The sequence below is a fragment of the Mustela nigripes genome, chromosome 5 (genome assembly GCF_022355385.1).
Source record: "Mustela nigripes isolate SB6536 chromosome 5, MUSNIG.SB6536, whole genome shotgun sequence".
Classification (NCBI taxonomy): Eukaryota; Metazoa; Chordata; class Mammalia; order Carnivora; family Mustelidae; genus Mustela; species Mustela nigripes.
This window is the reverse complement of record NC_081561.1, coordinates 3,659,281-3,675,444: the sequence shown is the minus strand read 5'-3', so window position 1 is coordinate 3,675,444 and position 16,164 is coordinate 3,659,281. Positions and strand designations below refer to the sequence as shown.

At 48.0% G+C, this 16,164-nt stretch overlaps 1 protein-coding gene across 2 annotated transcripts in view; it reads left to right on the top strand.

Moving 5' to 3' along the window:
* SLC22A23 (solute carrier family 22 member 23) overlaps nucleotides 1-16,164 on the top strand; it is a 171,196-nt gene that overhangs the window by 34,936 nt on the left and 120,096 nt on the right. For both annotated transcript variants that reach the window (XM_059399355.1, XM_059399354.1), the window contains exons 2-3: nucleotides 2,899-3,002; nucleotides 8,686-8,840. In XM_059399355.1, coding sequence (XP_059255338.1) covers nucleotides 2,899-3,002; nucleotides 8,686-8,840 — 259 coding nt within the window. The remainder of the gene's footprint in view (nucleotides 1-2,898; nucleotides 3,003-8,685; nucleotides 8,841-16,164) is intronic.

The following is a 16,164-nucleotide window of genomic DNA, read 5'->3' as shown; positions in this document are numbered from 1 at the left end:
GATTGCAGCTGGCTGCCCTACCCCGGGATCCCTGCCCCTCCCTGAGGCTGAGAGCAGCAGTGCTACGGGATGCTTTGGGCCAAGCTTCCTCTCCCCACTGGCCGTGGGAGCAGTTCTGTCTGTCTCCTCTGTTTTTTAGTTTTGTTTTGTTTTGTTCCCCTCCAGCATTGTTAATTGATAGAAGTTGTGCGGTGAAGTGACCACGAGAAGTCTAACTAGGTAGCAACTAAAGCTGCCCAAGGTCAGGTAGGGTTATTGCTCACGTGGCTGAGTTCACAACAGTATCGGCGTTTCCCCCCCAAAGTCCCTGAATGCTTTTATTAAAATCTCTTTTGTCTCCGGGCCATCTAATCTAAGCATAATGTGCTCTTTGCATCCCTTACCCTCAGATAAACTCATCAATGGGAAGTCTGGGGGGAGGTGTGAGCGAGTGGTTCTCTGTCCCCTCTGCACCCTGAGCCGGCAGCTGGTGGCCGCCTCCGCAGCAGCGGGGGGACCAGGTCCCTCTCCTGCCAAGAATGTGCCACACCGGGTGCAGGACCGTGTGATGTGATTGGGGTGGTCACGATTCCAGGTGTTGGTGTTGTAAGCACCTCTTCTTTAGGTTATCCAGGTGTGCTTAGAGATGGGGCTCTTACTCTTGGAACTGACTACTTCGTGGGTAGGGTCCTGTGCTGGGCGGAGAGGAGAGCAGTCCATCCAGAAATGGCAGGGACACAGGATAGACACACATGGCAGGGGACACAGGATAGACACACACAGTTAGTTAGGGTGCTGTAACTCCCATGAGAAGGCAGGACCTGCATTTCTCAAGCTGGGTACCACCCTAAAAGGTGTTTTCTTAAAAACATATTTACTCCTACAAACAACAGACAGATGACTATTGATTAGCCCACTGATAGTCTCCTCGTACAGTCCTGCATTTGCAGTGCAAGACAACAGCACCGTTGTGCGTGTTTCGTGCAGTGTTTGGCTGCATCCCGCTCGTGGAGAGTTGGTTGAACCCCAGCCCAGGACTGCAGAGCTCATTCATCATCTTCTGAGTGACAGGGAAATGGCAAGACAGGGCTGGCCACTGGTTCCCAGGCTTGAGCGGACCCCAGAATCGCCTGGAACGCTTGCACACTGCATTCCTGTGCCTTACCCCTGGAGTTCTCACTCTGCGTGTCTGGGGTGGAGCCCAAGAATTTGTATTTCCAGCATGTTCCCACGTGATGCCGGGGCTGCCAGCCGCTGGAGCGCATTTTGAGGACCACTGGAGTAGACACAGGAGAAGGTTCACCCTCTGGAGTAGAAACAGGAGAAGGTTCACCCTCTGAAGAACTCCTGTATCTGAATTCTTACGATTCTGTGAAACCAGCAGTGCCTGCTCCCCAGACACATGAATCATTCTTGACGAGAACCATGCCCACACCACCCTTTGTTGACAGGGTCCCATGCAGTCTGTGCCTCCCTTTTCCTGAGCCTGGCATTGGACATCCCTTTGGAAGCAGATGGGTAGAGGAGTAAGTTACTCTCCCCAGGCCTCTGGAATCTGGAAATTCAAACATGCCTTGGGTGCATCAGTGAGCAAATATGCGTCCCAAGGAGTCCGGGGGATGATGTGACAGGAGGCTGCCTTCTGGCTTTGTCCAGGCCAGGCGCTTCCATCTGTGGTGGCCAGTGCAGAAGCATGTTGAAGTCAAGACCCACAGCTAAGGCTCGAGGGTGGGGGGTGCTCCATCGTGCTTACCAGAAGTTTGAAAACAGAGAGCAGGACCAGAGCTTACAGTGCCCTGTAAGGATCCCCTGCATTATACTCTGTGTCTCAAGATGGACAGACAAAGGGTCAGGGGGGACAATTTGAGTAAGATAAAGCTAAGATCAGGTTTCACCCCAACAAATCCTGCTTCTGATATTTCCATCCCCTCTACCTCGATGTGCATCTCCCCATCTCCACTGACCTGAAGTTCTTTAGCCACTTATTTCTACCAGGAGGAGGACATTCAGTTGGGTGATATGGGGTGGGGGGGCTGCAGGCTTCATAGTGTCACCAGCCAAGACCCTGCCCATTTGTTCCTGAAGCCGGAATGTAAGCTGTTTGGGGATCTGAGCACCCTGTCCTCATAGGTCTTCCGCTTGGATGCACATCACTTCCAGGGAACAAATGTGGGTTTGTCTCCTACTTCTGCAAAAGGGCGACAAAAACTTGGAGACTTGTTTTATTTATTTATTTGTTTGTTTGTTTGTTTGTTTATTGAACAATAGAACTGAATTGTAAGAAGAGATTAAATGTTATATTCATGAATTGATTGGCTTTCCCTTTAGGTGGAGCAGATAGCTTTAGAATGGAATAAGGGGAAACGGAAGGGACATTTACGAGAGAGAAAGAATGCTTTTCAAATGATATTTCAACATTAACTGTTAACTTTGTGTTTAAGACTACTCACAAAGTGTGGGGGAGGTCTTGGGGATGGAAACACAGAAGGTGCTTTTCATTGCCTTGTGTCACGATCCCCTGTGCCAGAAGTTGGCAGGGTCTTCTGTTCTCTGGGCGAGTGCCAGTTCTGTGGGTGAGAAGGGGTGCTGGCCACAGGGACCATCCAGTCTTCTCTGTTACGGTCCCTTTGGTAGCTGGGGCAGAAGAACACATGACCCCGACATTTCCTGGGGTGCTGCTTGCGGACATTTATAATCTGTCCCAGACTAAAACATTACACTGCCTTTTGTGGGCAAATTCTTTTTCTCATTGTAGAATTTCAAACCCACTGAAGGGAGGTCTTTTCATGGTATGTGTGACTTGGTGCTACGAATGGGGTCCTGCCCCTTGCTGTAGTGATTGTATTGCCCTTGTGATTAACTATAGCTGGCCTCTGTGTATGTTTCTCTCTGATTTATTTTCTATTTGCCCCTCTCTAGTGGGATCTTGTGTGTGATAATGCCTGGAAGGTCCATATCGCTAAGTTCTCCTTACTGGTTGGATTAATCTTTGGCTACCTAATAACTGGATGCATTGCTGACTGGTGAGTACCAATGTGCCCGCTGCCCGAACCTTTGGAAGCCACAGCAAGCCTTTGCTGGCTAAAGAAGAGTGGTCAGTGTTAGCTTACTGTTACCGAGTCTTTTCTCGGCCCTGGTGTTGGTGCTGCCACAGAGGGCCGAAGCCGTCACCTGAAGAACTCAGAACTAAGAGCCTTGGCCAGTGCTTATAACCACCCCTTTCCAAGGAGAATTTAAATTCATTGCAATTTTCCAGCCGCGAGAATCTAGCAACACCTGCACGTAACACAGCCCCATCTGCTCCTGGTGTTTATTGTTTAGTCGGGAAGAGCTTGAGGGCATAGGTGCAAGGCTCTGTGGAGGTAGATATACAAGATGCATCGAAAAAAATGGGGAGGGGATGAGCTAGAGACTCTACCCACTTGATCCAAATGGCTAGGGCGGTGCCGATGGGCATCTCGAAACACCACCCAGATTGCAGACAGGCACAGTTCTACAGTAGGCTTGACCAGGAGACGCTTCTGCAGGGCCCCTGGGGAGCCGGACCTTGGCAAGTGGACAGCATTTGGGTAACGGATGGGTACTGCAGGCAGAGGGAGGGTGGTGGCCAGAGATGAGAATGTATATGCTTTACTTGTGTGGGTAGGGAGTTCTTCGTGCCTGGAGCGAAGCGTGTGGTTCATGACAAGGTGATAAGGTTAGGAAGACAGAGAAGGGTCGTGAAAAGAGTTACAGTAACAGTAACGATGACAATGGCAACAGTATTAGCAGCTACCACTTCCTGATTGATTATTGTTGCCAGGCATGGTACTAAACATTTCCACGCATTAAAATATCCCATCCTCAGAGCACCCCTGGTAAGTAGGTACGATTTAGTATCTGTTTACAGTGGAAAAACAGAAGCACAGAAGTCTAAGTAAAAATCCCTAAGTTCACTCAGATTTCAAGTTGGAGAGTCCAGATTTGAACCGAAGCCCAGTGGCTCCCGAGTGTGTCACACTCTTCACGAGTGTGCGACAGCCCCCTGTGTTCACGAAGGCCACAGTGAGCACACGTCTGAGCAGGGAGGCCAGCGCCCAGTGTTCATGGGGGTTTCCAGTAACAGGGCTGCTCCAGGAGAAAGGTGTGGGGTTGCCGGCGCCTCTCCCCGACCTTGACGTTCTTTTATCTTTAAAAGAACTTTCTCTGACTAAGGACAACTTGGACCCAGTGACATCGCAAGGGCCAAGAGTGATTTGGAGCAAATCCCTTACATCTGTGGCTTTGCTCTGCATTTACCCCCGTTCCCTGGTTAGCTGACAGAGTGGGTTGAGGCACTCTGGCAAGAGCCTGTATGGGGGTCGTGGGGCCCACAGAGGTTCTGAAACCACTCTCAGATTCTAGATGTTTCTTTCCAAAAGCAAACATCTATTTGGGAGTTGATTTGCATTTACAAGTAAGTGATTTCCTGTGTGTTCAGAATTTGCTTAATCATCATTTGTAAATGCTTCTTAAGGACACATTCCCTGGGAACAGCAACAGAGAAGCTGTCAGTGACCTCTGAAAACCTATACCAGGGCCCCCTGGAGGGACTTTTTTTCTTTTTTTGGGGAGGGCAGGATCGGCAGTGGGGGGAAGTAGGGGGAGTGTAGTTTTTTTTTTTAACCAAATCCTTGAGCTTACAGGTTTTCAGAGCAAACTATACTAATCTGAAACGTACTCTAATTCCAGTATTTTAACCATGAGGACTTTTGTTTCCCAGTATTTTGCACTGAAATAAGTTCGGGAGAGATACTAATGTAATCTATGCCACTTCTTTCTAAAAAATGCAGACTTGGCCGAGGTTTGGGTGTCCTTATTCAGTGACACCATCGGGAAAGTTAATATGGACTTCCATGAATGGATCCGTCTATAATGGCTTAAACTAGAATTTGGTTTTGTGATTTCTTTTTCTTTTTTTTTTTTTTTTTAATTTAATTTTTTTTGGTGGGCAGCTAAGCCAGGTTTCTTTAGCGACAGCAAAGCTCCCAAGGAGGGAAGGGACCTGAGGGGCTTGCTGGAGAATTCTTACTTCTTGTACATAGCTGCCGTGTGGCACCCCTGATCACACAAGGGGCCCAGGGACAAAAGGGAGAGGGGGTTGGCAGTCTTCTCTTTAGGTCCCCAGAGCCACTGTTGCCTCTATGGTCCACTGTGCGTGGGCAGGGGGTCCCCAGAGAGGCAGGGCCGCCTGCTTTGTGCTGCGGTGCTGGAACATCTAGAGTGGACTTTAGTTCCAGTTTGAAAGTTTGGTGTTTTCCACCCTTTATTTATTCATTTATTTTTGACCGTTGACTCCTTGCTGGGGCCGTGCCGAAAGGGAAATAAGCACATTTAGAGGGAACTCCAGACCTCACAGCTGTCAGCACCCGTGTCATGGCGGCATGGGGAAGTTGATGAGGTCAGAGGTTAAGTTTCTAAGACTGAAGTCAGCACATAGTGAAACTCCAGTAAGACACTTTTTTATATAATTTTTAAAAAAATTAATCTCCACACCCAATGGGGCTTGAACTCATGACCCTGAGATCGACAGTCACATGCCCTACAGGCTGAACCAGCCAGGAGCCCCCGGACACTTTTTTCTTTAAAAAGTTACAGTGTCTCACCCACGTCTTGCTTGGGGATCTACGTCCTATGCTGCCCTATAGCGTGTTAGCTTAGATGTTTGGGAGGGAGCAGCCCTGCCCATGCCCCTGCTGAGTGAGCCCCCTTCCCTCCAGTATTGGTTCTGTTACGGGGATGTTGCATGCCTCTCCCTCCAGGAGCCCTCTGCATCCTGTCCAGCTGGCCCCGGGCCCTGGCCTTTCGAGGCTGTGCCAGAGGGGACCCCTTGCCCTCTAGCTCCTGGCTGAGGCTGGCCAAGGGCAGCGAACACCAGCTGGAGGTCTGAGAGAGAGAGATGAGAGTGGGGAGGCCGTTTTTGTCTCCAGCTGGGTCTTTGCAAGGCTGCCAGGGGCTGGCTGCCTCCCGCTCAGGGCCCCTCCACATGCCACGCCTCTCTTTCTGAGTTCCAAGACCATCGTTCCCGTTTCCGTTGCCAGCCCCAAGGTTGCTCTCACAGCTTGCCCAGCCTTTTGCGAGTAATCCCTTTACTGAAATCTCCTCAGATCACTCTTTTTACGTGGGGTATCTCCTTCCTGTCGAGACCCTCTATTATTTCCCTATGGCTACTGTGATGAGTTCGCACACACATGGTGGCCTGCATTTATTCACTTCCGGTTCTGTAGTTCACATAAGGCTAAAATCAAGGAGCCAGCAGAGTTGTATTTCTGGAGGCTCCAGGAAGGGATCCTCTTCCTCACTTTTTCCAGCTTCCAGCAACTGCCCACACTCCTTGGCTCGTGGCCTCTTTCCTAGCTAGCCGCAGAGCCTGCCATGACAGCCGCTGCTCTCGTGGCCACCTCTCTGTTCCCTACGGCCAGAAGAGGACTTCCACGTACTTAGATTGGATCCACCAGAATCGTCACCTGGGCTCAGGGTCTTTAACCTCTTTTGCAGCTGTCACCCTCCCATGCAGGGTGACATATGCACAGGCTCTGAGTAGTAGGACGTGGACAGCCATGAGAGCCACTACCCGGCCCACTTTAACTCCCACCTCTGTGTTCATGGATTTTGGAGTGTGGTTTTGTCTGTCGTCTCTGAGGGGACGCCGCTCTGAAGGAAGCCCGTTCACGCTAAAACTCCAATGACCATAACGTTTGCTGAGTGCCCACTACATCACCTGCACATCTCCACACCTGACGTTTGCCCCCTAGTTCCTAAAAACAATTTGTATTATTTACTGATGTAAGGAACCACTTGGGAGGGAGAGATTTAGAGCAGTTTCTACAAGTTAAAAAACAAACAAAACAAAAACAAAAACCACAATGATCTTTTCTAAAGTATCGGAAAAGGGAAAACCATGTTTGGGGGGCATCCAGACTATAGACGTGTAGGGAGGAATCATATGAGCTAAACCTTTAACTATTTGCTCTGTGGAATGCATTGCACCTATATCCATCACCTCTCTTAACGATCTCAGTAACGCTGTGACGTCAGACAGTGATCCTCATTTTACAGACAAGGAAGGGAAAATAACAATGGAGAAGTTAGATCTCAGCTTCGTTTTTAAGAGACCAGCTAAGTCAGATTCCAAATTTATTTCTTTAAGTGAATTGGGTTTGCATAAAACAACCTATAGAGTCTTCCGTGACAAGGGCTTAAGGATCCCGGCACCAGTCAAGAGAAGTAATGCCTAAAAACTCTGATAAGAGGGTTGACTCACATCAGCGTGGAGTTCGTAGCCCTGGCCTCATCTCACTAAACCCGTGTGACTGACAAGATTGGTTAGAAGCCTAAGAAATGATGAGTGAAATTGTGCTCTGTAGTTCCCGCCCCCAAATTTTCTCCAAATTACATCTGTTTCTTTCACAGGACATGCGTTACTAAGTATTTGCTTCTTTCTTAACAGCTTTATTGCGAGATAACTTACATACCATGAAGCTCACCCATTTTAAGGTGTAATTCAGGGAATTTTAGTATGTAGACAGAGCTATAGAACCATCACCACACTCTAAATGTAAAACACTTCCATCACCTTGAAGGGAAATCTTGTGTTCACTTCCAGTCATTCCCCATTCTTACCCCAAGCCCTGGGCCACGAATCTACCTTTATGTTTTTATTTGTCGTGAGACTGTCACAAGGATGTGTAGGTGAGTTTAAGCCATATGGCTACTCTGTAGGTGTTTGAGGTGCCGGATGTAGATTTTTTTCCCCCTTGGCAGATACTCCAGTTTTTCTGTGAGCTATCCTTCCAGTTCAAGCTGGATTTATTATAGTAATTTGTGTGGTGGAGAGTGTTGAAGGAAAAGGTGGAAAGATACTTTGGGAAGGATGGATGACAACTAGTGACCCCTCATTCCTGGGACCACCCCCTCTGCCCTGCCAGCCACACCTAGAAGCACATCGCCCCCTAGTGGTTGCTGGTCTCGCACCAGCGCGCTCTGTAACCCGCCAACTTTGCGTGAGCGCTGCCCTTTCCCGAAACATAGTTGGCCAGGTTCTTTCCAAGCCCCTTGCTGCCTGGTGGGCTTCACTTCCAGGTCAACACTCCTAAGTTAAAGTTCAGACTCTCTTAGTTTAGTCTGTGATCCCTTTAAAACTATTTCTCATCTTGTAGCTGAAACAGATCAGCAGCTGTCGGACGGGTCCTGGACTCTGATAGCCTCCCTGGGAGGTCAGGTAGGACTAGTTAACAGCCCAGAGAAAGGAAACGAAGTGACTTGGCTCAGTGTTTGTGTTGACTCTGCAGCCAATTCCAAAGGTCAGTGATTTCTCAAGACGTTCTGTGCTGGGTGTGTCAAGGTTTGTGTTTAGGGAGTTTTGCTGATTTTGTTACACTTGCCTTGGATCATCCCTCTTTGCCCTCAGAAAGAGACTTACAAAGAGGAATCGGGTCCCTGTCTCAGTTCCATTTGGTGGCTGTTTGGACCTCTGCCCCCTTTTGTTCAAAGCAAGGTTTGGGGCTGAATTGACCCAGAGGGCCTCTCCACTCTAGATCCACCAGATTGGGTCTGGATGCCACAGAGCCTTTTAATCCAGGACTCATTCCGCATCTGTTGATCGCTGGCTGGGTCCTGGGGGTCCGCGCCGAGCATTGCAGCCCTGTCTAACGATGCTTCCTCATTTTTTCCCCTCTCCATATGCAGGGTCGGCCGGCGGCCTGTGCTGCTGTTCTCCATCATCTTCATTCTGATCTTTGGACTAACCGTGGCACTGTCCGTGAATGTGACAATGTTCAGCACACTCAGGTTCTTTGAAGGATTCTGCTTGGCTGGAATAATTCTTACCTTGTATGCATTACGTAAGTAGGAGCCTTCACGACTGTCTTGAAGAAATTCGTTGGCAGTATTGCTCTGCGTGCTGGTGGTTTGGGATGGCAGTCTTTTGGAAGCACAAACTTCAGTGGTCTCAGCAGTTCCTAAAAAGTTTTCTCAGGCAGTGTCACCCAACACTCTGTCCTGGTTTTCAGCTCGGGCTCAGGGCTCACTGCAGGACATGGAGGGTTCACATAATTGCTTGGAGAAGTGGGGGACCGCCCTTAGCTGATATGGAGGGCTTTTGCTTCCCTCCAGAATTTTCTGGGTTCACATTCTGTGCACTTCCAAATCCAGTGTCTAATCGGACATTCTGCACTTGGTTCCAGAACATACCAAGTACCGCTACTGTTGGGTCTGGGCTCAGCATTCTCTTGGGTGCTTTAAGAGTTGTTCTCATTTTTTTTTCTCTAAGTTTATATAGAGCCCAACGTTCCCACAGTCTCCTGTGTCCACCTGTAGCCTTATATGGTCTGGACTTGAGCCCTCATCATTGGTACTGGACGGGCAAATCTCAGCAATTTGTTAGTATTTGGGGTGAAGAAAAATGTCCTCCACTGATCTAACACATTTGTTGGCTATATTAATTCCTTTGTCAGGCATGGTTATATCTCATTTCTTTGTAGCTGGTGTTTACTAAAACAGTCACAAACTCATAGGGAGGAGGAAGGTTGTGGGTTTGATGTTTTACTTATTTTCTGGCTTTATACTTTTCAGTTACCTTGTGGGAAGATGTTAGGAATAACGTAAAGTGATTTTTAATATATTTTGTCTGCTTCTTGCCTCTGACAACATGGGTAGGAGTCCCATGTAGACAATGTCCAGTAGTTCTGATTCTCCTAGATTTGCATATTATAGACTCAGTAATACTTTTCAGGTAACCTGAATGTTTGTTCCTGGTTGTAGAGAATAGAAGTAGAATAAATTTGTAACATCGTTTTATTAGTCACAAAGGAGGAATGAGCATAGAGAAAGGTGACAGATGTGTTCTTCCCAATCTACAGTTGGCGGTTCCGTCCTCCTCTTCCAACACCAAACTGAATTGTCCTTTCTTGGAAATCACCGTTTCCAGTTCATTTGTATTTATTTTGGAATCCTTGTTTCCAGCAGGGAGGTGTTCTTTAGGAATGTATGTGTTCACGGTCAGTGGGTCTGGGTGTTGGCTGGTTGGAGGTTTTGTTTCTTTGAACCAACCACATGGACATCAGGCTTGAATGTTCCCAGACAAAATGCCAGTGCCCATGTTTGGCCTCACCTTCTGCCACCCATGGTCCATGCACACGGTCCATGTGTGTGAAGGAGGAGGAGGTTCTGTGCTCTTTTCTGGAGGAGAGCCCTGCCTGTATTCTCAGACCCTCGCCTGCCCCACACATGTGCAGGCGTGATGGGTTTTCTCCTCAGGCAGCATCCTTGAGAGGGACTCCTGGTTCCCACAGGACAATGTCAAGCCGGCACATCCTCATGTATGCCATTAATGGAGATGGCTCTGCGCGTGGACAGAATAGAAGAACTCCGCTCAGGCATGGGGCAGGGAGCATTTCCTCTGTGTCACCAGCCCAGTGCATCTCAGATGTAGAGGCAGAGTGTTGATGGAAAGCTGCTTGAAGCCAGTTCTGTCTCGCATGTCAACCTCTAGTGGTTGGCTGAGGCTTCCAGAAAACACAGAGAACACTTTGGAGGACACTTCAGGACTCCCTGGGGAAGGGCACCCAGAGGCCTCGGCCATGTCTGCCGGTGATAAGGAAGGAGGGTGGGGAGGGCTGCGCGAGGCTGGCCCCCATCCCCACCCTCTTCCTGATTTAAGCCAGAGCTGGAGAGAATTTCTCCTGACCTGCATTGTTGCTGCCTCACGTAGAACTGTTTCACTGACAGCCATTGTGACATCATGCCCTCAGCCCTGTGAAACCCATCGCTGTGGTACGGTGAGAAAAGAAGCTGAGGATGCGTTTTCACGAGATTGCATAGTGAGCGCTTTAGGCTAGAACATTCTCTGTGGAAGAGTGTCCTTCTCCCAGGAAACTGCTTTGCTTTGATCTTGTATGCACAGAGTCCCATAACCTGGTCATCTGTAAACTTATTTCTGTAAAGGGCCAGAGAGTAAGCAGTTTAGGTTTTGCAGGTCTCTGCAGCAGCTGCTTGACTCTGCCACCATAGGGGGGAAAGTGACCATAAATGATATGTAAATGAATAGGGGTGGCTGTGTTCCAATAAAACTTGACTTAACTGAAACAGAAGGTGGGCCAGGTTTGACCAGCGAACCATAATGTTTCAGCACTGATACAAGTGAGTCTCTGTCCTTCCACTGGCTTCTAAGGAGCTCAGAAACTTAGAATCGAATCCAGCCGTGTATATGATGAGCTGGCAAGCTGGGCTTTAAATTCTGGCCTCTCTCCTAATTTCATCCGAACTTTCCTCCCTTCATTTCTCCTTTGTCCCATTTTCCTATTTCCATGATGCAAGTGCTACTGCACTGTGTGTATTTGTGCCAGGAGCCTTACATTTTTTTTTTCCTTCTGAAATGAAGCAGGGCATAAATAAATAATTATGTTTTCTTAAATTGGGATTACAAGTCAAACATCCTGACAAATATCATGGCAGTGAAAATTTCCAAGTATCAACCTGCCACCCACTGTCTGAGTTAATACAGTATCTAAAGGAACAAAGTTAGAATAAAGCAAAAGATGTCAGTGAGCACTGAGGGAATATTGAAACAATAAATTGGGGGGAGGTTGGTGATGGCAGAGGAGCTATAGAAATGAACTTGTGAGGGGCAGCCAGGATTGGGGTAGGGTAGGAGATGTGCTGGGCTGGGATAGCCCATCTCTGGCAATTTTAGGCAAAGACAGAGACTGGTGATGAGAAGTTAAGAGGCAGGCTCCCGGTCAGGAGGGAAGCTGTGCCTGAATTTCCAAATTAGTGCACTTGCTAGGGTTTTATACACGGGTAGTACATACTTAGGAACTTGTTTTGCTTAAAGGAAAGTATTGATAACCCTTGTCACAGGGTCGAAGTATTTATTGACTCTAAAGAAAAGTTTTAAATTGGGGACATTGATTATTTGGAAAATGCATTTTTAATGATCCCGACGTTTTCTCCCCCTTCAGCCATACGGTCTTTTTTTTTTTTTTTTTTTTTTTCTTTTTAAAATCTCACTTAATGCATCCGCTGGAAAGGCTTGTACTTTCTCAGAAGAGATCTGGGGATCATTCTTTTTTAGTCCCGCAGGTGCTTGGCAATGGAAGCAAGAGAAGTAATGATTTCTGCAGATTTTATTTCTTGTGTAGCCTGCCGTGCGGGTGGACTCTTGGTTTTGTGAAATGCTGCTGACTTGTGAAAGTTTTCAGCTCTACATACAGGGCTGCCAGAGGTTTTTTCCCCTGCCTTGGAATTTTTCTAAGGTGCATTTCAGTGAAATACACTGTCCATTAAACTTCAAGTCATCAAAGGGAGACGTGGTTGGGTAATTAGGACATAAAATAGAGATTATTGGTATCTGCCCCAGGAGTCTTCACACGGAAGCAGGGTGCACGCTGGAGAGTGCACCCCGGCAGGAACCAGAGAGAACCAGCAAAGGTGGATGGCTTTGTATCTGTCTGGGAGGCCACTGAGAGACAGTGAAATAACTAAATACACTTTGGCTAAGTCAGTGGCTTCATTGTATCTCTTTGCCTCCAGACCAGGAAACAAACACACACACACACACACAAAGGTGGGGGAGAAAACATTGACTCTGCTGGGCAAAAGGCAGGGATCCACAGACCGAGAAAACAATCAGTGGATCACGTTTCCTTATTTGATTATGAAAATGAAGCCTTATCAAAAACTAAAGAAATAGTTGCTTCTCCGTACAGGCTGACATGATGTGTTGTGGTATGAATTCTTTCTCAAATGAGGACTCATAACATCATAGATGGGGAAACACAGTATTGTTTCAGATATATCTTTCTTCAAAAGAAGCCCATGAGAGATTATTGCTTTTTAAGTTAATTTGATGTTAGATGTAATAAGTCCTATGAGAGAGACATTATCTTTTTTTAATGTAAATCGTTTTTCTAGTTTCTCTCTTCATTTGATCTCTGCCTTCCCCCTTCCCATCACTGACAACCTTCCCCCACCAAAATCCCCAGTCTGAAATAATGAGCACTCCTTTCTGCTGGCGGAGACCATATCTTAGTTTCTTTGGGTGAATGAGCATCACTTCTTTGTTCTGTTTTTGGATCTGACAACAGTGCACAATTTCCTTGAAAACTGCTCTCCAAGCTTCACGTTCTCATTATAATAACCCTCCTTCAACCCAGTCGGCCTAAATTACTGGATGAATTTTACACATCATCGAGCAGTGACCAGAAATGTCACAGGCGACTAAGTTCCTGAGTCTTTTGCAAAATGAGAAGCCAAGTCTAATTGGTAACTAGACTTGGAAAAGTCCTGAGTTTGCTCTGGGCAGGGTGGTGTTCTCCGTCTCGCATGGCACTGATGAGTCTAGCCTCTCACTGAAGTTGTTGAGTAATTCCTCATGTGCTGGTGTAGGGCGACTCTTCCTCACTCCACAGATTTCTGTAATTTGATGTCTTTCTGAACTATTACTCCCCAAAACAGATTTCAGTCAGCTGGCTTGTTAAGCATCAAAGTCATGCTGTACATTTGAGAGGAAAAAAAAAATGGATGGAGCCAGAACTCTTCCAAGAGTGAGTTGCTGAACTGTGGGATGCAAAAACGGTGATTCCCACTGTCAGGTACAAGTGACTTTCCAGTGGCCTGTGGCTCACTTCACTGGGGAGCACATATTTGTGCTGCATTTGGGTGAAGGGACAGTTTCATGGGAATGCGTGCTTGGTCACCATCGCCTTATCTCTCCTCTCTCACCTCTCCCCGGCTTCAGATTCCTGGGCCCTCCCCAGAGCAGCAGGACAGAGAGCCCGCACCCCGTTCTTCTGGTGGGACCGGCTCTACTGACACGGCTTTTTTCCACCAAGGAAATGAGTCACGGTTTACCAAAAGCCTTTGACAAATGCTTTTTTTTTTTTTTTAAGCCTCAGAAGAATTTTAGTTTTCTACCAGGTTCGGACTGGAGTAGCTAAGAAATCAAAACAGGCTGAGGTTTCTGCACCAGACTCTCTTCACTGGAAGCTTTTCTCACCCTGCAGGCAGACTGAAAAGCAAAGGAATTAATATATACGGAAGGAAAAAAAAAAAAGTAATGAAGAATTTGTCCTCCACCTCTCTGTCTTCCCCCTGTCCCACCTCAGGGGAACCATACTGGGATAGCCACAGAGGATTGAGTCAGTTGAAGCTCCTGGTAAGTGAGCTCCGGTCCCTGGGAGACCAGATGGCGTGGTGGCCACTCAGAGCCGTGCTTCTCGTTGGCCTGACCCTCCAGGGTGAGTCGTCCAGCAGAGAGCCAGAAAATGCCACTGACAACTAATTTTTCTCAAACTTCAAGTAAAACATGAATGAATTTCTCTACCCCTACTTATGTGTTAGCCCAAACTTGAGTTTATATTGAGACTTTCCTCTGGGGGAAAAAGAAATACAATGTATGTCTGAAGAGCATGTAAGGAGTTATCGCCTCCCTTGAGGGTGAAGGTGGAACATGGGGCTCATCCTCAGAACTGCCATTGAGACCCACAAAACCCAGTGTGCCTCTGTCCAGAAGTTTAGGCGAGACAGCATGTGTATATTGCCTAAAGATAGTTGGGCTTCAGAGCACCTATTTCTTGGGATGTTTTAAATTTGCAGGATAGTCTTGTCTTCAAATCAGAGGGAAAAACAGAAATTTTGATACCTGGCATTTTGAAATTAGAATATTTGGATGCCTTTGCCATGCAGTGGAACATGCTATAAAAGCTGTGTGTGATTCCTTCAGGACTGGGTTTTCCCCATATTGGAATTTTCATGGTGCTTCCATTGAAGCAAATCAGTTCTCCACACTAACGGGGAGTAGAAAGGTCTGGAACTCGGGAGGTCCGAGCGATGGTGTGCACTCTGCCGTGGACCGGGTCTGCATCAGTGACAAGCTGCTTTATCTGTAGGCTTCTATCTTCCCTGGCTCTCAAGTCAGGGCACAGACTTTCCCGCTACATCCTGGGGAGCCATGCGATCCCTTCCTGGACCCGTTTGTGGGGAACATGGATGGGAAACAACACCACCAACAACCCCCTGTGGCTCCTCTATGACAACATTTACTACTGCTCTAACGGTACGGCAGTAACCACCAAACCAAATGGAAAACCACTGGTCTCTACTATACCTTCTCTTGAATTCTAAGCTGTGCTTCAGTGGGGTTGGGTGGGGGGGCATGAAGCCTGGCAAGTGGGTGTGGCCCTTGGATGGTATGACCGTGTCATGCCAGGAACACTCTGCTTTGGATGGTTTATGTTTTGGGCTTGGGTGACCTTCTTGGAAACACAGGACTACTTTCTCCTTCACTCATTCACTTGGCAAATAGGTGAGTACTTACAGGGGCACACTGCGAGCCTTATGGAGACACTGTCAGGTGCTGGGCACACAGAGGCAGACACACCTGCCTGTGCTCCGGTACACTCAGAGGTTAGTGGGTAACGATGCAGGGACAGGCCCTGGTTGAAGTGAGAATGTCAGAAAGTGACCTGTGGATATGGGTTTGGTGGGGTCAAGGGGAGTGGGTGTTTGCTGCTTACACTGGGTGCTCCGAAGCCAGAGAGTCTAGTACGCCCTGGGTCCTGTGGTTGGGAAGGAGGCTGGGACCGTGCACAAAGGTCCTCTTCTCCATGACCCCAGGACAGCGCCACGCTCACGAAGGGTCTCCAGCAAGAAAGGCAAAGCTTTATGTGCTCTGGGGGATCACTCGGGCTGCAGCAGAGGAGAGCAGACCAAGGAAGAAGGCCAAGCTCGAAGCTGGGAGGCTATTGCAGGATCCAGGTGAGGAAGGAGAAGATTCTGAGGAAGGCTGTGGACATAAGGAGGGAGAAATAAGGAGATGCAGTCCACAGTCTAGCCGACTGAAGAAAGGGGTGAAGGATGGGCAGGGGACAGATGACCAACTTGGACAGGTGGATGGATTTCCCTCCCACTGGTAGGGCTAGGGTGCAGCCCAGGCATCCTGATTCCAGGTCCTGTAGATTTTGAAGCTCCTGGCCACTCCCTTCCTCTGGCGGGTTTGGCAGGGGAAGATGACACATTCAGTTCAGATCTGATGACTTGGTGGTGCCTTCGGGGTTGCCAAGGCACTTGATTCTGCAAGTGAATGAGTGACTCTTCAGAAGTTCAGAAGCAAGGTCTACATGTCCTCAGCATCTCTCTGCAGTTAAGGGCTGTGGCATAACTGAGATC